Below are 22789 nucleotides of genomic sequence, written 5' to 3' on the forward strand. Positions count from 1 at the left end.
GTGGGGTCTGGCGCGCGGGGCGGGCGCCGCCGCCTGGCCGGCCGCGGCTGGCCCGGGATCAGGGAGCCGATGTGGAATTTCCTGCCCGGCCCGGCGCCCCTCCTGCCGCCCCCCGCCCGGCCGCGCACTCCGCTTCCGGCCGCGCTCGCTGCGGCCGCACCCGCGCCCCGCGCACGCCCCGCGCCTGCCCCGCGCCGCATGGAGGGCGCAGGGCCCCCGGGGGCCGGGCCGGCGCGGCGCCGGGGAGCCGAGGGGCCACCGGTCTGGCTGCTGCCGCCGCCGCCGCCGCTGCTGCTGCTGCTACTCTGGCTGCTGCCCGGCCCCGCGGCGCCCCAGGAGCTGAACCCGCGTGGCCGCAACGTGTGTCGCGCGCCCGGGTAGGAGCCCGGTCCCTGGCTGGGGGAGGGGACCCGGGGGGCGGTGGGAAGGGGGCGCCCAGGGCTCCTGACGCCCATGGCGCCCCGGCCCCGCGGGCCGCTTCGGCCGCCCTCGTCGACGCAGCAGGCCGGGCCACTACGGTACAGCGGAGGATGCCTTGGGGAGGGCGGAGTGCCGGGCTCTCCTGGAGGGGTGACATACGATTTCAGGAAGACCCCTGAAAAAGGGACTGGGGTGCGTTGTGAAAGACGTAGAGGATGCCGGGGCAGGGCATTCCAGACTGAAGGAATGGCATGTGCAAAGGCCCTGGCACCAGTGTGGCTAGAGCCCGGGCTGGGGGTGGGGGTGATGGGAAAGGGAGCGGTGGGAGCCGGGGTGGGCTTGGAGCAGGGGACACTTGGAAGGGAGGATTTGTAGCTTCCGAAGAGCGGTTGTGGGTGGGAGGAGGGTGAGAGGACACAGAAGGAATCCAAGGAGCCGGCGCTCAGAGTGGACCAGAAGCGGGCGTGGAGAGGACAATGACGGGCGCTGGGGACAGGACGATATCGGGACACTGGGCGCGCGGAGGGGCCGCGCCGAGATGGGGCATCCGGAGGAGCCGTCTCGGGAAACCAGGGTGGGACAGGCAGGGGACAGGCCCGGTCGGAGGGAGGCGGCCCGGGAGCCGGCGCGGAGAGCGAAGGGTTCAGCACAGGGCGCCAGTAGCGGCCGCAGGGGTGAGGGTGGGTGGGTGCCTGGTCGGCTGGTCAGTGGTCTCGGCGAGGTCAAGGGCACATCTCAGAGCCTGAGCAAGGAGCCGGCGTGTACCGGGACGCCTTGGGCGCGTGTGTTGAGGCGTGAGGGGGGGGTGACCCCGTGAGCTGGAGAGGGGCCGCAGGGCTCCTGGCTATGGGTCCCTTCGGACGCCCCGGCCGAGGGGGCCTGGGGGGGCGTGCCTGGGAGGGGCTTCGCGCTCGCCGCAGCCAGGGGAGGTGAGGGGGGCCGCGCGGGGTTTCCAAGATCGGCTCCCGAGGCACGCAGACCCCTCCCCGCTGCGAGCCCCGCCTCCGGGGCGGGGGCCGGCCTGGCCCGCCATCTGCTTCGCATCGACGCCGCCGCCTCCCGGGCCTCCCGGGCCCCAGGAATGCAGCGGCGGCGGCGGGCGGGGCCGCGCCTGGAGAGGGGGAGGGCGCGATCGCCGCCGGGGCCTCCGCGTCGGTCCCCGGCCTCTCGTGGACTGGCCGGGCCTGCCTTGGCATCAACCAGCCGGGCCAGGGCCCTGTCCTCACCCTCGTCACCTGATTTGTGGGGTGGCGCGCGGCCTGGGTCCAGTGCTGGGGTTCCCGGCAGGGCCGCCCAGCTGCCGGGGGCTCTACCTTGAGCTGCCTGGTCCACAAACCTTGAGCCTCCAGCCTTGCCTCTGTAAAGGGGGCTTGGGATGGTACCCACCCCCTGGGTTAAGGGGGATCACAACATGGGTGAAGGGGGTTGGGGGGAAGACGCCTCCCAGGGCTGCAGAAGGAGGGAGGAGGGAGAAGGAGGGAGGAGGGAGGAGGGAGGAGGAGGGAGGAGGGAGGAGGAGGCCAGCCTGCCCTCTGTCAATCAAACCCTGCCCACCCAGTGTGTGCCAGCCTGTCCTCAGTGCCCGGGACACAGCCGGGGCGGCACCCGCCCCTGGCCGGGTGGTGGAGGAAGCAGACAACCCACAGAAGCAAGTACATCTAGACCAGCCCTGATGCTGGAGAGGAAAAGGGGGTGGCTGTGGCTGTTTCCTGTAGGGTGGTGGGGGGTAACCACGAGCCACAGGCCCACAGATCCAGAGGTGGGAGACCCTTGGGTTTCAGAGTCAGAGTCCCTGAGTGGTGGGAGCAGGAGGCATCCTGGCGGGCTGGAGGTACATCAAAGAGCCATGTGGGCCACCAGAGCTTTGCCCAGATGAGGGATGTCACTCACCAGAGAGGGCTGTCAGCTGGCGGATGCACTGGGGCCAGGAAGGTAGAAGCCAGGCCCAGCTGGGAAGTCCCTTAAGAGCCACAGGGAGCAAGACAGCAGCTCCCGCAGGGCTGGGGGACAGAGATGGGTAGTATGGTCCAATTCTCCATTCGTTTTGAAGTCAGAGCCAGTGTCCTTTTTTTAAAGGAGGTACCCGGAGCCTCTGCTCCCCAAAGGGAGTTGGTTTTTTCATTTGTTTATTTTGTTTTTAGGAGGTATCAGGGATCGAACCCAGGACCTTGTATATGGGAAGCAGGTGCTCAACCACTTGGGCTGCCTCCACTCCCCCATTTTGTTGTTGTTTTGTTTTGTTTTAAATCCAGTGTACTTCTTGATGTGATCTGTGAGTGAGAGAGAAAGAGCCCCCTGGGGTTTTCCAAACTGGGATGATCTGAGCTGAAGACAGTGGGATTGGGGGGATGGGGGGGATGAAGGGCCATGAGTTCGATTTTGCACAGGTTGAATGGGATACACCCAGAGGCCTCCCTGCGCTGACATTCAGTGGGCAGTTGGGTTTGCACATCTGGTGTTGAGGGGAGCGGGCCGGGCAGGAGGTGACCAGGTGAGTCTCCTGAAGGAGAGGGATGTGGGGCTGGCCAAGGGTGTTGGGTGAAGCTAGAGAAGGGGTGCCCAGGGGGCCCTTGTCCTCTACGGGAGCTGCCCCCAGCATCTCGTGGCCTCGCTGCCTTATGACCTTGGCCTTACCTGTCTGCCCTTCCAGGAAGGAAAGCAGCTTGTTCTCCTGTCTTGGTGAACCCGCCTTGGCTCTGTTTGGCCAGTGGGTGAGAGCTAGATGTCCACCCTGCTGGGTGGGGGAACTTCCCAGAGCAGGCTCCTCGAATCCCCAGGTCCAGAAGGGAGGGCAGAAAAGTGACTTACACAGCAGCCGGGCTGGCAGCATGCATCGAATGTGTCACCAACCTCGGTTTGATTTCTTGATCCTCCTTCCAAACCCATTGGGCCCCATTGGACAGAGGAGGAGCCCAATGCTGAGAGGTTAAGCCGTAGGTGAGAGGTCACCCGGCAAGCAGCAGACCCAGGCATCAAACCCAGCCGAGTGTGGCCCCAAAGCCGCACCCCAGGCTGCACTGCTCACTGTCCAGGGTGGAGAGGGGGCAGTATGTCCAGGGCGCCCCAGGGCCATCTGGGAAGACTGTCCACAGGAGGGACGCCTGCAGAGGCGCTTGAACTGGAGACTTGGGTTCAGAATGGGTAGAAGAGGCCAGAGGGCAATGGGCTGATTCTCCTGGGGGCGCCTCCTGCCTGCAGCAGGGACTCCCTGCAGGTGAGCAACCCTGAGGCCCGGGGTTAGGGCTAAGTGGGTGGAGACAGTGGGGGACAGAAAAGGCCAGGCTCTGTGACCCTGTCTCTGGTTTCCAGTTTTATTTATGGAAAATGAGCTGAGCCCTCTCCCCGTGGTCCAGGATTTTTATGGGTCCTGTTTCCCAGGTCCCATCTTTGACCTGAAGGAGAATCCAGCCCTTTCACTGGGGAAGGGGCCTCCCAAGGATGCTGGCATCCCACGCAAGTGTGGAGATTTTCTGGAGCTGGGGGAGGTTAGGGGTCATCTCCTGCAGCCTGGGTGGAACCCCCTCACCCCACCTCGAAGCCCTTCCCAACCCTTTCCACCCCATTAGGCTCCTCAGACCCCCTTGCACCTCCCACCACCACATCCCCCCTTCTAGAGTCAGAACCTTCTGGAGAAGCACACTCCTTTTCTCTAACGTGTGAATGGCTGCCATGTGACTTTGGGATTTGGGTGTAGTTCTTCCAGCTCTGATGGGACCCTCCAAAGCGGCAACTGCAAGTTTCCTCTGCCCCCCCAAATTTGGGTGCACCCCACTTTGGCCCCTGCAGCCCCACTCCGGGCTCCAGAGGCTGAGGCGTCACCAGTGCAGTGGCCTCCAAAGCTTTGTGGCCACACACAGCGCATGTCATCCCAAAGCATGACAGTCATAAATTATTTACCGTCTCTGAGATAATAGCATCGTGTAGCTTGGAAAGCCAAATAAAACTTAAAAAGAAGTATAAATAGGTGTTCTAATAGTTCCTTTCTCCACCCCAGCCTTGCCCTGGAGCTCTAGGCATCTCATAGGTTTACTTTTCATCCACATTGGGGCCCAGCCCCACCCCACCTGCTACCCACCCTGGCACTTAGTCCCAGCCGGGTGCCAGGGTGTGTGCCACCTCTGTCTCTCCAGCCCAGCCTATCTTGGCCCTGTCCCAGCCATGTCACATCCCAAACCCTGACACCCATCCTACCAGACCCTCAACCTTGGGGGGCGCTGTAGACCCCCAGCCCTGAGCAGACCCTGGAGCGCCGGGGGCCTCTCCTGGGTGCCACCTGGCCAGCCTGGCTACTGCCCCTCCTCCTGGGACACACCAGGCCCAAGATAGGGGTGAAGGTGGGGGCACAGTAGAGTCCGGTGAGCCAAGGAGGGAGCTCTGGGTGGGTGGGGACTGGGAAGTCCTTGGAGGTGAGGTGTGTTGTGTATGGCCTCTGCAATCTCCTTGTCCCCCCCTGGGATTTGTGTCCTCCCTATTTTTCCAGGAGTCTTTTGTGCCTCTGGCAGTTCCTGGCTCATGGCCAGCAGGGCCTCTGGCTGTCACCTCCTGAGAGCAGGACCCTGGCAGCAGAGGCAGGGAGTTCATCTCAAGGCCTTCGGGGATCTCCTGGGCGGTGGGGGATTGGGAGCAGAACAAAGGGAGGGGCCTCTGGGCTCAGGCGACCTCCCTCTGCCTGCAGCTCCCAGGTGCCCACGTGCTGCGCTGGTTGGAGGCAGCAGGGGGACGAGTGTGGGATCGGTGAGTGCGGCACCCAGGGGCAGGGGTGCAAGGAGGGAGGGGAGGGGCCCGAGGGGATGGTGTGGCGGCTGGACCGGCCGCAGCTCCCGCCTGTCTCATCCGCAGCGGTGTGCGAGGGCAACTCCACGTGCTCAGAGAATGAGGTCTGCGTGCGGCCTGGCGAGTGCCGCTGCCGCCACGGCTACTTCGGTGCCAACTGCGACACCAGTGAGCGCGGGGGCGGGGCAGGGCGGGATTCTGGGTGGGACCTGAGCAGGGTGGTGGGGTCCGGGGTTGGGGTCCCCTGGCGCCCCCACGAGTGCCAGGGCTCCCTCGCCTCCCGCCCTCTCTTCCGCTCGTCCCTGCAGAGTGCCCGCGCCAGTTCTGGGGCCCCGATTGCAAGGAGCTGTGCAGCTGCCACCCGCACGGGCAGTGCGAGGACGTGACGGGCCAGTGCACGTGCCACGCGCGGCGCTGGGGTGCGCGCTGCGAGCACGCGTGCCAGTGCCAGCACGGCACGTGCCACCCGCGGAGCGGCGCGTGCCGCTGCGAGCCAGGCTGGTGGGGCGCGCAGTGTGCCAGCGCCTGCTACTGCAGCGCCACGTCGCGCTGCGACCCGCAGACGGGCACGTGCCTGTGCCACGCCGGCTGGTGGGGCCGCAGCTGTAATAACCAGTGCGCCTGCAACGCCTCGCCCTGCGAGCAGCAGAGCGGCCGCTGCCAGTGCCGCGAGCGCACTTTCGGCGCGCGCTGCGAGCGCTACTGCCAGTGCTTCCGCGGCCGCTGCCACCCGGTGGACGGCACGTGCGCCTGCGAGCCGGGCTACCGCGGCAAGTACTGTCGCGAGCCGTGCCCCGCCGGCTTCTACGGCCTGGGCTGCCGCCGCCGGTGAGCGCGTGGGGCACCCCCGGGCGCGGGTTTGGGGAGGAAGAAGCGGAAGGATGGCGGGCGGGTAGTGGGCATCGGACTTCACGGGGACGGTGCGGGGAGGGGGAGATGCCCATCGTCTCCTGCCTCCCCACCAGGTGCGGCCAGTGCAAGGGCCAGCAGCCATGCACGGTGGCGGAGGGCCGCTGCTTAACGTGCGAGCCCGGCTGGAACGGCACCAAGTGTGACCAGCCATGCGCCCCTGGCTTCTATGGTGAGGGCTGTGGCCACCGCTGCCCGCCGTGCCGCGACGGCCACGCCTGCAACCATGTCACCGGCAAGTGCACGCGCTGCAACGCGGGCTGGATCGGAGATCGGTGAGCAACTCGTGCACGAGGCGGCCCCCAAAATGCAGCTTCCCCAGCCCTGCCCCCCACTCCCTTTCCCACTGACGCCCCTTTCCCGCGTCCTGAGGTGCGAGACTAAGTGCAGCAATGGCACTTACGGCGAGGACTGCGCCTTCGTGTGCGCCGACTGCGGCAGCGGCCACTGCGACTTCCAGTCCGGGCGCTGCCTCTGCAGCCCCGGTGTCCACGGCCCCCAGTGAGTGCCCCGGACCCGAAGGGGGTGGGGGTTTGGACCGACCCGAGGAGGGGGTCTCTAGCCATGACACAGCTAGCGAGGGACCACAGGTTCTTTGGTGTGGAGGTGACCCTGAGCTGGCACAGAGGAGGCAGGGACCTCCCCTTACCCCAGGGGTCGGGTCCTGCAGCCCCAGAAACGGACCACGGCCCCGTCCCCAGAACCCCCTCCCCCTGGCTGTGCACCCAGTCATCCATTTCCCAAACGGTGATAACCCCCTGGGTGCCTGAAGGTGGGGGCGGGGCCTTGGCCCCTAGAGAATGGAGGGCGGCGAGGGAGGGGAGGCATTCCCCGTGCACTCCCTGCCGCCCGCCCTGACCCGCGCGCCCCCGCAGCTGTAACCTGACGTGCTCCGCGGGGTTCCACGGCGTGGACTGTGCCCAAGCCTGCAGCTGTCACGATGACTCGTGCGACCCGGTCACCGGGGCCTGCCGCCTGGGTGAGAGGGGTCCCCTTATGGGGGTGTGGAGTGGGGAGGGGTTTGGCACCCGCGTTGACCCCCTTGATGCCACACACACACACCCGCAGAGACCAACCAGCGCAAGGGCGTGATGGGCGCCGGGGCGCTGCTCGCCCTGCTTCTGGGCCTGCTGCTCTCGCTGCTCGGGTGCTGCTGCGCGTGCCGAGGAAAGGACCCCGCGCGCCGGTGAGGCCGCCCCGCCCCTCGGTGACCCAGCCCCGCCCATCCCGGGCCCAGGCCCCGCCCCCCTGGCCCTTCGCTCCACCCAGACTCCGCTTCCGCAGGGAGCTGGGGCTCGGCAAGAAGAAGGCGCCGCAGAGGCTCTGCGGGCGTTTCAGCCGTATCGGCATGAAGCTACCCCGCATCCCGCTCCGCCGGCAGAAGCTGCCCAAGGTCGTAGGTCAGGATGCCCGCGTGGGGACTTAGGGGAAACACCTCCTGGAATCGCAGGGTGGGGGTAGTGGGGGTGAGCTGCCGGGAAACGGGTGTGCAGGGGTCCCGTGCTCCTTGGAAGTGCACGTGGGGGAGGCGAGGTCAGAAGGCAGGAAAGGGGGGGGCGGGGCGGGCCGGCGAGGCGGAGGGCCCAGGGAGGGAGGCAGGAGCCATACATGTGCAGGCAAGTGCGGGGGCTTTGGGGGCTTGTTCCCACCCGTGATGGCAGATCGCGGTGTGGTGGGAGTGTGCTGCCATCCGGCCCAGGCAGTTCCCCTCTACCCGTCTGTACCAGGACACTCCCCAGCCCTGGGAGTAGCTGCAGGTGTGTGCACCTGTGCATGGGGGTGCCCTCCACCCCCCCCCCCATCACTACTTGTAGGAGGGTGAGTGAAGGCACAGGCTGGGGCAGGGCGCGGTCCCTGGCAGCTGTACCTCCCTCTCTCCCCAGTGGCCCACCACGACCTGGAGACTACGCTCAACTGCAGTTTCCTGGAGCCGCCGTCGGGGCTGGAGCAGCCCTCGCCCTCGTGGTCCTCCCGGGCCTCCTTCTCCTCCTTCGACACCAACGATGAAGGCCCCGTGTACTGTGTACCCCATGAGGGTGAGTCAGGCCTTGCTCCTGCCCAGGGTTCAGGAGGCAGTCCAGTGTTCCCCCTTTGAAAGATCTCTAGGTGGGCTGCTAGGGGACAGATGCTGTTAACGCACAGACAGGCGCCGAGCTGCGTTTTGTGTTGCCCAGGGCTGGGTGGGATCTCGGTCTGGGGAGATGGGTTCATCGGGCTCTCTTGTCTCCAACCATAGCCCAGGCTCATTTCTGGGGGAGACCAGGCAGAAGGTTCTGAGGCTGGGTGGAGATGCGGGTGTCCACAGGATATGAAGGCACCCCTGGGCTTGAAGGGTCTCTCTCCCCCAAACCATGCTCCTAGGTGATCAACCTCGGAGCCTTAGAAGCCTTTCCTCCTACAGAAGGATAATGGGGTGCCCTTGGGGTTGCTCAGGGGACAAATTAAATGATGGCCGCTTATGCCCTAGGACCTCAGCTCTCAGCCCCACATCAAGAGGTTTGAACAAAGTCTGGTGGGTGCCAGTAAGGCCCCACGAACCCAACCGGGAGGCAGGAAGGGAGGGGAAGGGTTTTGCGCCCCGAGACAGCACGGCCGCGAGCTCTTCCAATAGGCAATGACTGCCGAGATCTTCCCTTGACAGAGGTGGCCACCGAGGGCCCGGACGCGGAGGCCCCCAGCGCCCCCGAGGCGCCGTCCCCAGCGCCGGTCGAGGAGGCGGCCGCCCTCCCCGCGTCCTCGGACAGCGAGCGGTCGGCGTCGAGCGCCGAGGGGCCCGGCGGGGCGCTCTACGCGCGCGTGGCCCGGCGCGAGGCCCGGCCGGCCCGGGCCCGGGGCGAGGCCGGGGGCCTGTCGCCGTCGCCCGAGCGCCGGAAGCCGCCGCCGCCCGACCCCGCCACCAAGCCCAAGGTGTCCTGGATCCACGGCAAGCACGGGGCCGCCGCGGCCCGGGCGCCCTCGCCCACCACCTCCCCGGCCGCGGAGGCCGCGCCCAGTCCCAGCAAGAGGAAACGGACGCCCAGCGACACGTCGGCGGCGCGGCCGGACGAGCGCGGCAGCCCCCGGGCGCGCGAGACCGCGCCGCGGCCCCCGGGGCTGGCCGAGGAGGCGCCGGCCGCCGCCGCGCCCTCGCCGCCCAGGGCCCGGGCCCGAGGTCGCGGCCCGGGCCTCTCGGAGCCGCCCGACGCCGGCGGCCCCCCGCGCAGCGCGCCCGAGGCCGCCTCCCTGCTGGCCGCGGAGCTGCGCGGCAAGACTCGCAGCCTGGGCCGCGCCGAGGGGCCCCCGGGCGCGCAGGGCGCGCGGGAGAAGCCGGCGCCGCCGCAGAAGGCCAAGCGGTCGGTGCCGCCCGCCTCGCCGGCCCGCGCGTCCCCCGCGCTCGAGGCGCCCGGGCCCGAGAAGGCGGCGGCCGGCGCGCCCGACACCCCGCGCAAGAAGACGCCCATCCAGAAGCCGCCGCGCAAGAAGAGCCGGGAGGCGGCGGGCGAGGCGGCGCGGGCGGGCGCGCCCAACCCCTAGCCGGCCCGGCCGGGCCCGCAGCCCCCAACCCGTAGCCGCCCCGGCCCGCCGCGCCCGCAGCTTCGCCCCGGCCTCGCCGCGCCGCTTGCCACCCCGCGTGCGCCGCGCGGGCGGCCTCCCATTGGCCCGGGACGGGGGCTGCGCCGCATTGGTCGGAGTGCGGCAGGCCCCCGCCCCATTGGTCGAGGCCTGAGAGGTGCTTCGCCCGCCACTCCCTTCCCTTTGGCCCTGCGGCCGGGCGTTCTGCCTAGAGGCCCCCTTTGATTGGCCAGGGGCGCCTTCGCCGGGCCTCCTTATTGGCTGAGGCCAAAAGCACTTCAGTCCCCGCTGCCTTTCATTGGCCAAGGCCTGGCGCCTTTGGCTGGCGGCTCCTTCCCTTCGGCGAAGCCCGCGAGGCCACTTGCATTCTCCCGGCCCTCGGGGGCATCTGGTTGACCCGAGCTTGGGGAGCAGGGCCGGTCTCTGCTCTTCATGGGGGCGCAGCGCCCCCAGGCTCGTCCCCCAACGCCCGTCCCTGGGCTGTCGAGCTGGTTTTGGTGGCCCCTCCCCACCCCCGCACCGTGAGAATCCAGGGGCGACTCTAGTGGCCCAAGGGGACGTGTATTTATAGGCCCCCAGCAGGGCTGCTCCCACTCCTCCCGGGTGCCCCAGGATGGGCTCCTCCCGGCAGGGGCTTGGCCAAAGCTTAATAAAAGTGCCTTTTTTTTTTTTTCTGTGCTGACTGCTTCCTGTCTGCAGAGATGTCCTTAGGACGAAATTGGGCGTGACTTCTCCCGGTCTGAACCCACCCCACCCGCCAACACACACCAGGACCCCTCTCGGCCAAGGGCCGCGTCCCTCTGTCCATCATTCACTTGCACATCCGGTCTTTGGGGCGCCCCATCCTGGACTGGCAACGTGGGATGCAGGTCACCCAGCCCCTCGACGCGCTGCCCCACCCGGGCCCTGCTGGTGCCAGAGCTGCTTGGGGGTGGCTGGGTGGGCCTGAGGCCGGGGCCAGGTCGGGGTGGTGGGCAGCGGTCACGGGCACAGCCTCCCGCGGGGCCTCGTCCGGCACCAACCAGACCGGCTGCCGCTGCACAGATCCCTGCTGTCGGCCTCAATGGGCTCCTTGTCCTCGACCGGAAACTCCGCACCGGCCTGAGCCGAAAGCCTGGGCTGAGGGGGGGGGGGGGGGGGCGGGCAGGGAGCGGAGGGGGGGAGGGAGTGGAGGGAGGTGGGATCGCCCGGCCTCCCCTTCTATCTATGACCTTTTGTCCTCCTAGGGTCTTCAGGCTCCTGGCCCCCCATGGTTCATCCCCAACCCCCACCCCGGGGCTGTCCCCAACGTGGCTCCCCACTGTCGCCCCAACTGCGTTCTAACAGCTGGAGGCAGGTGGGCTCCTGCCTTTTCCCGTTCCCCTACCCCACTTCCCCTTTCCTCTTACATCTTCCACATCTTTGGTGCTCAGGCTCCCCATTTTGGCCGCCTGGGTCCATCACTTCCCACACCCGCCGAAGCGGGGACTGTCATCACACCAAAGCTGGCAGCCCCCATCCCAGCGCTCAGGACAGTCCAGACCAGCCTGCAGGGACACAGCCAAAGTGCGGGCTCCCTGTCCCCGAGCAGTTGGGGCCCTGCCCCGGGCCGGCCTCAGACGTCCCCCCTTACCCAGCGAAAGTGGTGTCCCCACCACCAGCCAACAGCACGGGCGTGCAGCTGCACGTGCTTCCCTCCCCACCCCCCCAATCCTAGCCGCAGCTCTGGGAGTCTCTCCCTGCCCCCCCCCCCCGCCCCCCCGCCTGGGCCAGCACTGCACTGGGACTTCAGGGGGGCTCGCCACGACCCGGGCTTGGGGCTCTCGTGGTGCCCCCCGTCTACGAGTCCCCCAGGTGTCCAACCCACTCCTCGCCCCCCACCCCGAGCGTGTGCCCACCGACACGAGGTCTCCCCACTTCTGGCAACCACGCTCGTCTCCTCCCCCGCCCCCCGTACCCGACACGCGGCCTCCAGGCCGGGCAGGGCCAGCCGGGAAAGCCCCCCAGGAGGACCCCGGCGGCCACCGGCGCGCCCGCCCGCCCGCGGCGCCGCGGCTCCTTCCCCGCCCCCTCCGCCTCGCAGCCCTGCCAGCGCCCAGGGCAGGCGCCACAAAAGGGAACCGCGGCTGCTGGAACCTCCGTTGCCATGGGGACGGGGACCACAGGACCCACATCTGGTAGCGATTGAGGAGGGAAAATTATGAGTCGTGGAAAACGCAAATATTTTTTTGTAGCGCAGAGCACAAAGGCGCGGGAGGAATGTGGGGACCCAGAAGGCCTGAGCCGGCGAGTTTCAAACAGGGACGGGGGCCCACACGGCTCAGAGGGACAGACACCCCCCCCTCCCAAGACCAGCAGATACACAGCCAGGCAGTCACCTACACACACCGCTACACACCAGAAACACCAACACAAATATACAACCCGAAACACAAACACCCCAAAGAAACACCAAGGCAGAAATACAAACTGCAACACACACACATACACACACAACCAAATCACCAGAAACAGGCAGACATCCTGTGACAACACCCACGCCACCAGAACCAGAAACACAGAGAGACACATTCACTCTGTGACATGCACACAATATCACTTGGTAACACCAGCACAAATACACGACCTGAAACTTGCATACGTGTACATACACAACCCCCAGACCCACTAAGGCAGAAGTGCAGTCTGCAGGGCATACACTACACCACCACACTCAGCAACGTAGAGAGACGGGCACACACTCTGCAACACACACACACAATAAATGCAAATGCGACACACATTCCACTAAAACCACAGGAACACCACAGTAGACACCTATGCTGAAACACACAGCCTATACTCCACACAGACCCACAAACACAGAAGCAGAGACATCCCGTGCAAAAAGCACACACTCTCCACCAGACCTAACTAAATTCCAAGACAGATCCTCACCCTGCAACACACACTAACACACGATTGGAAATAGACACGAAGAGACAGAACTCCTCAACACACACACACACTCCATAAGAACCACAGAAACCCACACATCCTACTACATACACACTACAAAATACACAGAAACACGGAGACACACTTCCACATGCACTCTATATAAAACATAGATACAGGGATACACACTGCAACACACTCTACAAAACACACAAACGCAGGGACAGAGGTTGCAACATACACTCCCACCTGAAACACAGACAGAAAAAGAATTCACCTTGCAACACAAACACGCCACTAGACACACAAAAACAGGGATACAGACACTTTGCAACCCTCACATACCCAATTAAACATTGAAACAGATGTCACCCTGACACACACGTACCACCAGATTCACACACACACACAGATAGACACTCATTTTGCAACTATACAACATACATTATTATGGAGACACATATGTACATACCTCCAGAGAGAGACAAAGGGTCATTGAGAGACACAGGCCTTGCCCAACGCACAATCATTAAACCAATTTCACAGTAACATAGACACAATACACACTGAAGCACACAGCACCTGACAGAAACACAAGCTTAGAGACAGGGACAGACCTGCCTCCTGCAGTAAACACACCGCTACAACCCTGGAAACACTGAACTGCACACCCTGCACCACAAACACACACCACTAGCTCCAAAGAAACACCTGTACCCTGCAACACCCACACACAAATAAGACCCACACAAGCCCTGAGACACACATGCCTATGGCAACACACACACACCACCTCTAACACGGAAACACACATGCAAAAAACAGACGAGACTCCCAGAAACACACTCAACCTGCAAAAAAACACATTCAACCAGGCACAAGCCCTGCCTCACACAAACACACACTCGCTTGTGAGTTTAGAATAGCCATTAGGGACTGCAGTGAAAAACCTGAAAACGTGGGTGGTGGTGCGGTGGTGGTTGTTTTTTGGGGGGAGGGGAGCCAGCGAGGTGGAAATGGAGTTTTGGCGCCACCTAGTGGTTGATCTGTGGCGATCATATTGAAGAGCCCGAATTAGGGTAACAGCGTAGGGCAGCAGAGGCTGTGGAACTGCCAGTTGGGACCCACCCAGTGGGACAGTGTCTCAGATCCAGGCTGGCAAGCAAAGCAGGCAGAGACTGACGTGACGGGGGAGCCCTCACCAGCTGCTGGCGGCTTGAAGCTGTTTGTACCCTAGAAAAACATTCTTGTGGCTGTGAATCCATTATAAGAAAGACCCTTTGATGAGGCGACTTCAGTTAAGGTGTGACCTACCTCAGTCACAACGGGTCTCAATCGTCTTGCTGGAGACCTTTAATAAGCCGAATGAATTCGGACACAGAGAGAAAGCCACAGGAAGCAAGCTGTACGGGACCTTGGAAGAGAAGGAAGACACTGGGAAAGGCTGCCGTGTGCCTGACCATGTGACAAGCTGAGGCCCAAGGATCGCTGGCAGCCAGCCCCTGAACATGCCACGTCTTTGGGGAGGAAGCATTGCCTCGATGATGCCTTGATTTGGATGTTTTCCCGACCTCAGAAACCATGAGCAACTAAATTCCCATGGTTTAAGCCGAATCATTTCATGGTATTTGTCCAGGAAATAGAAACACAGCTGGTCAGCGGGGACGCTGGGGTAGATGGGCACGTGTCTAGGACATTAGCTGAGGGGCGGGGTCGGAGCCTCCCGTGGGGCTGCGGAGAGCCTCTGTGTTCTCTGTGTGTGAATGAATGTTCCTTGTATCTCTTCGTGGGGCTGGGCGGGGGACGGCTGGATTCGATTGAGGTCTTGCCAGTGCAGGTGTGTGCTTTTCCCATAACATATGTAAAGGTGTATTAAGTCCCTTCTGCTGGGAAGCTTTTGCCATAGGCTCCGCATGGAACTTATAGGCGCAATTACAGCATCGGTGGAAGACTAAACGGCCTCAGTAACTTCAGTTGCAGCAGGCCCAGAACTTCCCAGGGGCACATGTGGGTTAAGGTGGTGGCAGTCCACCGCCACGTCCTGTGTGTTCTTTCCAGGTTGAAGAACAAGCCAAATGGGGCTGTGAAACGGAGAAACAGTGGGGATCATGGGCCCTTGTGAATCATCTGGTACAGTGGGTCTCCATCTGTCCCGAGTACGACAGGGAGCTGTGTTGGGATAAGTCAGACCAGGGAAAGACTTGTTCAAGCCCGGCTTGGTGAGGAATGAGCATTTATTTAGGGGCTTCCGTGGGGTTCCTGACGTCCTGGGCAGTGGGAGGAGAGCCTGCACTTTCGAGCTCGATCATCCACGCTTACTGGCAGAGGAGAGGGCTCTTTCATGGGGCATGTCTGTGTGCGGCTGAGTGGGAGCTGACTTCTAAACAACGTAGGGCACTGCCGGAGGTACTTGACTTGATGATAATTATCAAGACACGCAGGGGATGAGTGTGACTTTTACAGGAAACAGATCCTAAAGGAACAGATGTCTTCGGCGGGGCAGAAGTTATACATTGGTGAAAAGGTTTATTGATATAGGGGTGACCAGGCAGTTTGGGGAAAACAGATACCATGGCAGACTTCCAGAAAAACAGGTTAAGCGCTGATCTGCTGACCAGTCATGAGTTACAGGGGTTTCCTGTTTTAGCTACTTAGGCTATGATTTGGAGTGGGGATAAGAGCTCAAAGGGGTGGGAGAAAGTGCAAAGTCATACTGGGCACACCATCCTGGAAGGTCCTGTTTGAATTTCTATGTTTGAATTTTTTTTTTTTTTTTTAAAAAAGTTTATTGGGGTCACCAAGAGTCAACATAAATTTTCCCATTTAAACCGTGTTGGCACACAATTCAGTGGTGTTAATCAGGTTTGCAATGTTATGCTGCCATCGCCACCATGCATGAGCAAAATGTTCTCCTCACCCCAAACAGAAGCTCTTATGCTCCTTAAGCATTGACTCCCGCATATTAACAATTTACTGGCTTGGGTAGATCCTCAGGATCCCGTTTGGCAAGGCCAACACTAGGGTCAAGTTTTAATTTTATTCCAATGCATCACATGGACACTTAGAACACCTATCCCAGTAATGGGAAATGTAAGAAGTGGGGGAATCCCTAACCACTGGAATATTAAACAAAGCTACTGTGCCAACAATCTGACAAGGCATACATTTTGCTTTCAAGATTTAAAAAAACAAAAAACTTATTATTTTGAAATACTTCAAATGTACAAGAGAATTACAAAAATAATACAACATACAGAAAACACCAGGATACTGCCCCCAGATACACAGATTCACCAATTTTAACATTTTGCCACATTTTGCCTATCATTCTATCTATCCATGCATCTATTTGTCTGTCTATTTTTCAATCCATTTTCTGAACATTTGAGTGTAGGTTGCATTCATCATGCTCCTTGAACACTTAATACTCCAGATACCTTTCCTAAGAACAAGGATATTCCCTTATGTAATCACCTTAAGTGCACGTATTAAGTTAAAAAAATTTAACATTGGCATAAAGCTTTCAATTTATATTCGAATTTTTTCATATGTCCCAATGATGTCCCTTCAAGCCTTTCCCCCTTCTTTGCTAGATCTCATCCAGGAGCATGTATTATCTTTATTTGTCATTGTCTCTTTAGTTGCTTTTTCTTTTTTTTAAATTGTGGGAACATAATACAAAATAAACTTTTCCATTTCAACCAAGCTACCATTCAGTGGGATTCACTGTTTTGTGGTACCCTCATCACCATCCATTACAAGAACTTGCCCTTCACCCTAAACAGAAACCCTCCATTCATTATGCGTTAACTCCCGATTGCCCCTGCCTCTGCCTGCTCTCCTGGCAAGCTGTACTCTGTGAGTTTGCATATTCTGATATGTTCTTTGTAGTTACCATGGGGCTTAAATTTAACATCCTAAATCTGTCACAAATCTTGCTACCTTTGATACAAGCTTAACTTCAAAAGTATACACAAACTGGGGTGGTGGACTTGGCCCAGTGGTTGGGGCATCCGTCTACCACATGGGAGGTCCGCGGTTCAAACCCCAGGCCTCCTTGACCCGTGTGGAGCTGGCCCACATGCAGTGCTGATGTGCGCAAGGAGTGCCTTGCCATGCAGGGATGTCCCTGCGCTGGGGAGCCCCACGTGCAAGGAGTGCGCCCCGTAAGGAGAGCCGCCCAGCACGAAAGAAAGTGCAGCCTGCCCAGGAATGGCACCACACACAAGGAGAGCTGACACAACAAGATAATGCAACAAAAAAACACACACACACATTTCTGTGCCGCTGACAACAACAGAAGTGGACAAAAGAAGACGCAGCAAATAGACACAGAGAACAGACAACCGGGGTGGGGGGAAGGGGAGATAAATAAATAAATAAATAAATCTTTTTTAAAAAAAGAGTATACACAAACTATGTTCTTTTTTTTTTTAAGATTTATTTTTTTTTTTTGTATTTTTTCCCTCCCCATCCCCCAGTTGTTTGCTCTGTGTCCATTCGCTGTGTGTTCTTCTTTGTCTGCTTGCATTCTTGTCAGCAGCACCGGGAATCTGTGTCTCTTTTTTGTTGTGTCATCTTGCTGCATCAGCTCTGCGTGTGTGCAGCACCACTCCTGGGCAGGCTGCACTCTTTTGTTCATGTGGGGCAGCTCTCCTTGTGGGGCACATTCCTTGCACATGGGGCTCTCCTATGTGGGGGAAACCCCTGCGGGCATGGCACTCTTTGCATGCATCAGCACTGCGCATGGGCCAGCTTACCACATGGGTCAGGAGGCCCTGGATTTGAACCTTGGACCTCCCATGTGGTAGACAGATGCTCTATCAGTTGAGCCAAATCTGCTTCCCTACACAAATTATGTTCTACACCTCTCTGTCCCCTCACCTTTATGTAGTTGTTGGCACAAATTATATGTTTATATATTACGAGTCCCAAATAACTGATTTATCATCACATTTTATGTATGGGCCTTTTAAATCCTTTAGGAAGTAAACAAGTGGAGTTAAAGACCAAAATACAATAGTATACTTACCTGCATACTTACCTTTATGGAGATCTTTATTTCTCCCTGCAGCTTTGCTTTATTGTCCAGTGTCCTTTTACCCTGCAGAACTCTCTTTATTACCTCTTGCAGGACTGGTCTAGTGGTGACGAACTTCCTCAGATTTTGTTTATCTAGGAATGCTTTAATCTCACCCTCATTTCTGAAAGAGTTTTGCTGAATATAGAATTCTTGGCTGGCCTTTTTTTTTTTGCTTTCAGTACTTTAAATATTTTATCCCACTGCCTTCTTGCCTCCATGATTTTTGATGAGAAATCAACATTTAATCTGATTGAGGTTCCCTTGCCTGAGACGTGTTCCTTCTCCCTTGCAGCCTTCAGAATTCTCTCTTTATCTTTGGTATTAGACAGTTTGATCACATAATTTACTACTGAGCGGTTCTACGTCCATTTGGGTTTATCTTATTTGGAGTTCATTGAGCTTTTTGGATATGGTTATCCATGGCTTTTGTTATATTTTGGAATTTTTCAGGCATTTGTTATATTTTGGAATTTTTCAGGCATTATTTCTTTGGATATTCTCTCTGTTCTTTAGTTTCTTCTCCTGCTGGGACTCCCACAGTGCACATATTTGTACACTTACTTGATGGTGTCTCACAGGTTCCTCAGGCTCTGTTCACATTTCTTCATTCTTTCTTCTTTCTGCTTCTCACACTGGATGGTTTCAATTGTCTTATCTTCAAGTTCATTGCTTCTGCAAGCTCCAATTGCTGTTGAACCCCTCTAGAGAATTTAAAATTTGATCAGAATATCTCAGCCTACATATTGGATCAAGTGTTAAAAACTGCTTTTTGACCTTGAATGAAAGGGGGAAATGGCAAAGACAAATGAGTTTATATGGCTAAGAGTCTTCCAAGAAGAGTCAGGAGGTCATCAGAGGGGTCACTGTTACGCACACCTCAGCAGGACCCCAGAGAGAGCCAAAGTAGATACAACCCTAGGTGCTGCTTCTCTTGAAGGCTACAGAGACCCACAGGGTATATGGTCATAGCAGATGGATTTGGAGTTCTGTGCCATGTCAGAGGGCCCTACTTTGGAATTTGTGCTCCTGAGTGTGATGGAGCTGGACTCAGATGTGACCTTCCTACACATGCCTCTTCTGTCACTTTTACTGAACCTGTGGTTGGTGCTAGGGATGGTGCATACTCAGGAGACTTGAATCTCTGGACTGCCCATGTGCCAGCTGGGCCCTGAACCTCAGCAGAGTTGAGACTCCTACTTTCTGGTTCATTGGACTTACCCAGGTCAGCTAACAGGGAGGAGAAGAAGGTCAACTACCACACCAGGGAACCAAGAGTGCCAACAACTGTGAGAGGAGGAATTGCATCCATCATCAATGTGGAATCTAAGCCCCCTCTTGATCTAGAGGTGGAGTGGACATCACCATCCCAGGGTCCACAGAACGGAGGAATAAAATATGGATTAGAGTGAATTTACTGATATTCTACTATAAAACTATTGTGACTAGTAATAGAAGAAATTGTAGCATTGAGGTGGAGAAAGTGATCACAGTGGTTGCTGAGGGCAGGGAGAGGGAAGAAGAGATGTGATGTGGGGGCATTTTAGGGACTTGGAGTTGTCCTAAATGATATTGCAGGGTCAGATGCTGGACTTTATATATCCTGGCATAACCTACTGAATGTACTAGGGGAGAGTGTGAACTACAGGGTAAACTATTATTTGGAGCAGCAGTGCTCCAAAATGTGTTCACTGAGTGTGATGAGTGTGCCACAATGATGGAGGAGGTTGTTGGTGTAGGAGGAGTGGGGTGGGGGAGTGGGGGTTATATGGGAACCTCTTATATTTTTTAATGTAACTTTTTTTTTCAAAAAAATTCAATTTACAAAAATGATGGGGTACGGGGGTTGGGAGTGGGGTATATGGGAACCTCTTATGTTTTTTATGTTTTTTAAATGTTTTTTAAAGTAACGTTCTTTGTGATCTATTAACTTCAATTAAAAAAAGTGTAAAAAAGAATGTATGAAGGTGACCTGAAGGTAAAAGTAGTGATAAATATGGAGTGAACAGAAAAATGGAGAGATTATTCTGAAATTTTAAAAAAGGAGATAGAAACTTTGCTCCTAAAAAGACTTTCCAGATAAATCCCACACGTCCTCTATTATTTATGTATGCTTTTTTGAGTAAACTGTCCTAGGGCAACATTCAAAAAAAGAAAAATTTGGGTTATTGTGGTCTCTTCAGCTCTGTTTGGTTCCTTTCATAATTTTCATCTCCATATTTATATTCCTTTCATGTTCATCTTATTTTCCTGATTTCCTTTAGTTCCTTGTCCATGTTGTCCTTTAGTTCTGTGAGCATATTTAGGACCTTTTTAATAAGCTTTTACCAAATGAGGAGGTCTGGCCCTCCTCATTTATGGTTTCTAATGCTTTAAATTCTTCTTGCCTGGGTCATCACTTCTTGTTTCTTTTTTGTTCTGTTATCTTTTGTTGAAACCTGGAAATTTTGATATATTAAGGTATTATTGCTGGATTTTAGATTGTGAGACATCTGTTCCTTATGCTTGTATCCAGCTAGTGTTATGACAGAGACAGAGTTTTCCTTGAATGACTGGCGCTAAAACAACAACAATAACAACAACAACAACAAATAACATAAAAAAAAGAAAACAACCACCCCAATCTTTGCAGTTTGACCTGTGCAAGTGCTCTCCTTCAGGCTTCTCCATAAAATGAGTTTAAAGAATAGCTCCAGGCCAAAGCATAGGGACCTCCCCGATGTTTTCTGCACATGTGTCTTGTCTTAGGTATGCATGTGTGGCTCTGGGAGTTCCCCTATTTACATGGATCTGTCCAAACATCCCTTATTATTCTGACTTGTACTTGCTGCATTAGGGGCCTAAATAAAACCTTTGGGCTCCTTCCTCTAAACAATTTGCACCAATATTTCTTCCTTATACCCAGTGTGCTCCATTTTTGCCCAATTTCCCTTATCCTACCAACCATGTTGGGGTCACTGGTACTGCTTTAGGGGCCAATAGGGTATACTACAAAATAAAATCATTGATGCCAATCAGGAAATGTAAAAAAATATATATCCAAATAAGATTAATGCCACTGTGTCCATTGAAACTCTAATGAGGGTCACCGCTTGCTGGTGGCCCAGGTGCTTGTCATCCCCAAGTCTTAGACTATGTACTTGCCATTGAGGGGTACCTCTTGCTTCAGGTGGACAAACAACAACATAGGCAAATTTGCTCAGATCTCCAAAAATGAGACAAGTTTAAGATAGTGTCACTGGATATTTTACCCCAGGCCCTCCTCGAGGGCCAGAGGACACCTGGGCAGGAAAGGGTCAATTCAGCAGGCCTGGATTGCCAAAACCTGGCACATTCCAAAGAAGAGCCTGTCTTAAGTACTGGTCCACCAGCGCCTGGGAGATAACCTCTGAGCCCTTGGATGAAGGTATCTTTGCATGCCAGAGGCCTTGGACCATGAGTATCAGTTTGACCAGGTAGGTTTATTTTAACAGTGTGATTTATGGAGAATGCTTGTTTTTTGTTCAGGGTAGAGAGGCAGGATGGTGGTAGGCCAGAGACTGGTTAGCTGAGGTCAGTCATATCCCTTGCCTCTGTGACTGATCCCCAATAAAAACCCTGGACACCAAGGCTCAGGCAAGCTTCCCTGGTTGGCACACATTATTGTTTTGGGAGACTAAAGTGTGTCTCGGTGTGAGTCCTTTGGGAAGGGACAACTGGAAGCTTGCACCTGCTTTCTCCTTGATATCTCTTCATGCACCTTTTCCCTTTGATGACTTTCATCTGCAGCCTTGCGTTGTAATAAACCACAACCATGAGCCTAACCACTTTCCCCATGAGTCCTTCTAGAGCTATTGTCAAGGTAATCTAGGGGATCCCTGACACAATCGATAGCCCAATTGGCTAATGGACTGACAATGATTCTGAGTCCTCTCAAGCTCTGCTACACATCAGCATGCCAAAGGATGTCTCTGATTAGAGCTCTCAGTCTGGGATCCCAAAAGGCAATAACGTGGCAGTAGCCATGGAAGGGTGCCCTAATCCTGACAGTAATAATTGGACTCCATGCAGGAGAAGCACAGAGAGAACCCTCCTGGGAGGATTCCATAAAAATTTTGCAAGGGAAGGAAGCTGAAACCAAAAGGGAGATCTGTGATTTGACTTTATGGGAAATTCAAAATTATTAAAAGAATTTATACTATTTGAATACAAAAATGGTGCTATTTGCTTTTGTGTCCATAAATACTGATCGTGAATTACCTTTAACTCCACCCAGATGTGCCAATTGGTTGGTGTAGCAGTTTGATATTATTGATAAATTCCAAAAAGAAATATTGGATTATGTTTGTAAACTGATCTTTTCTTTTGGGCATATTAGATTATATTGGATTCATAGGTTTATTTGATTAAGTAATTATGTAAACCTCTTGTGCCAGTAGGACGTTGAGTCCTCACTTTTGGTGGGTGGGGACTCACAGATAAAAGGCATGGCAAAGGACAGAGTTAAGGTTTCTTAATGTTGGGGTTTTGATGTTGGAGTTTGAGGCTGAAGAGCAGCACTCCTTTGGCTGACTAATACAGAATTTGGTACCAAGTTGTGGGGAAGTGCTATTGGAATTACCAAAATGATGGAACAGTTTCATAAATGGGTAAGGGGTATTTTTTGGAGGAATTGTGAGATGCTTGATAGAAAAGGCCTAGATCACTTTGAAGAGACTGTTGATAGAAATACGAATGCTAAAGAGACTTTTTGTGATGCCTTAGAAGTAAATGATGAAACTATTATTGAAAACTAGAGGAAAGGTGATCCATGTTTTAAAGTTGCAAGAATTTAGCAAGATTAACTCCTGGTGTTTTATGGGAGGAAGAATTTGAAAATGGCGGACTTAGGCATTTAGCTGAAGAAATTTCCAAAGTAAACCCAGAGAATACAACTTGGCTTCTGCTCGCAGCTTATAGCAAGCTTCTAGATGAAAGAGACATGCTGAGGACTGAACTGTCAGGTACAAAGAAAACAGAAACTGATTCTGGAAATTCCAAGCCTCTGGAAATTAAGCTCCCAGATGAAAGTGCCTCACTGGAGGACTTAACTAAACTTGGAACTTGTAAATCAGGATTGAAGATGCAGTTATCTCAGAAAGACTTGTGGAAAGTTTTACT

At 56.4% G+C, this 22789-nt stretch overlaps 1 protein-coding gene across 1 annotated transcript; it reads left to right on the plus strand.

Moving 5' to 3' along the window:
* Positions 1 to 132: 132 nt before the first annotated feature.
* Positions 133 to 10325, plus strand: SCARF2 (scavenger receptor class F member 2). Its single transcript, XM_058281793.2, has 11 exons — positions 133 to 377; positions 5096 to 5154; positions 5260 to 5361; positions 5502 to 6021; positions 6159 to 6377; positions 6475 to 6603; positions 6978 to 7081; positions 7171 to 7288; positions 7387 to 7502; positions 7986 to 8138; positions 8744 to 10325. The coding sequence occupies exons 1-11, from the start codon at positions 199 to 201 to the stop codon at positions 9613 to 9615; spliced, it is 2571 nt and encodes an 856-aa protein (XP_058137776.1). The 5' UTR covers positions 133 to 198; the 3' UTR covers positions 9616 to 10325.
* The last annotated feature ends 12464 nt before the right edge of the window (positions 10326 to 22789 follow it).

This window comes from Dasypus novemcinctus, chromosome 19 (assembly GCF_030445035.2).
Source record: "Dasypus novemcinctus isolate mDasNov1 chromosome 19, mDasNov1.1.hap2, whole genome shotgun sequence".
In the NCBI taxonomy this organism is placed as follows: domain Eukaryota; kingdom Metazoa; phylum Chordata; class Mammalia; order Cingulata; family Dasypodidae; genus Dasypus; species Dasypus novemcinctus.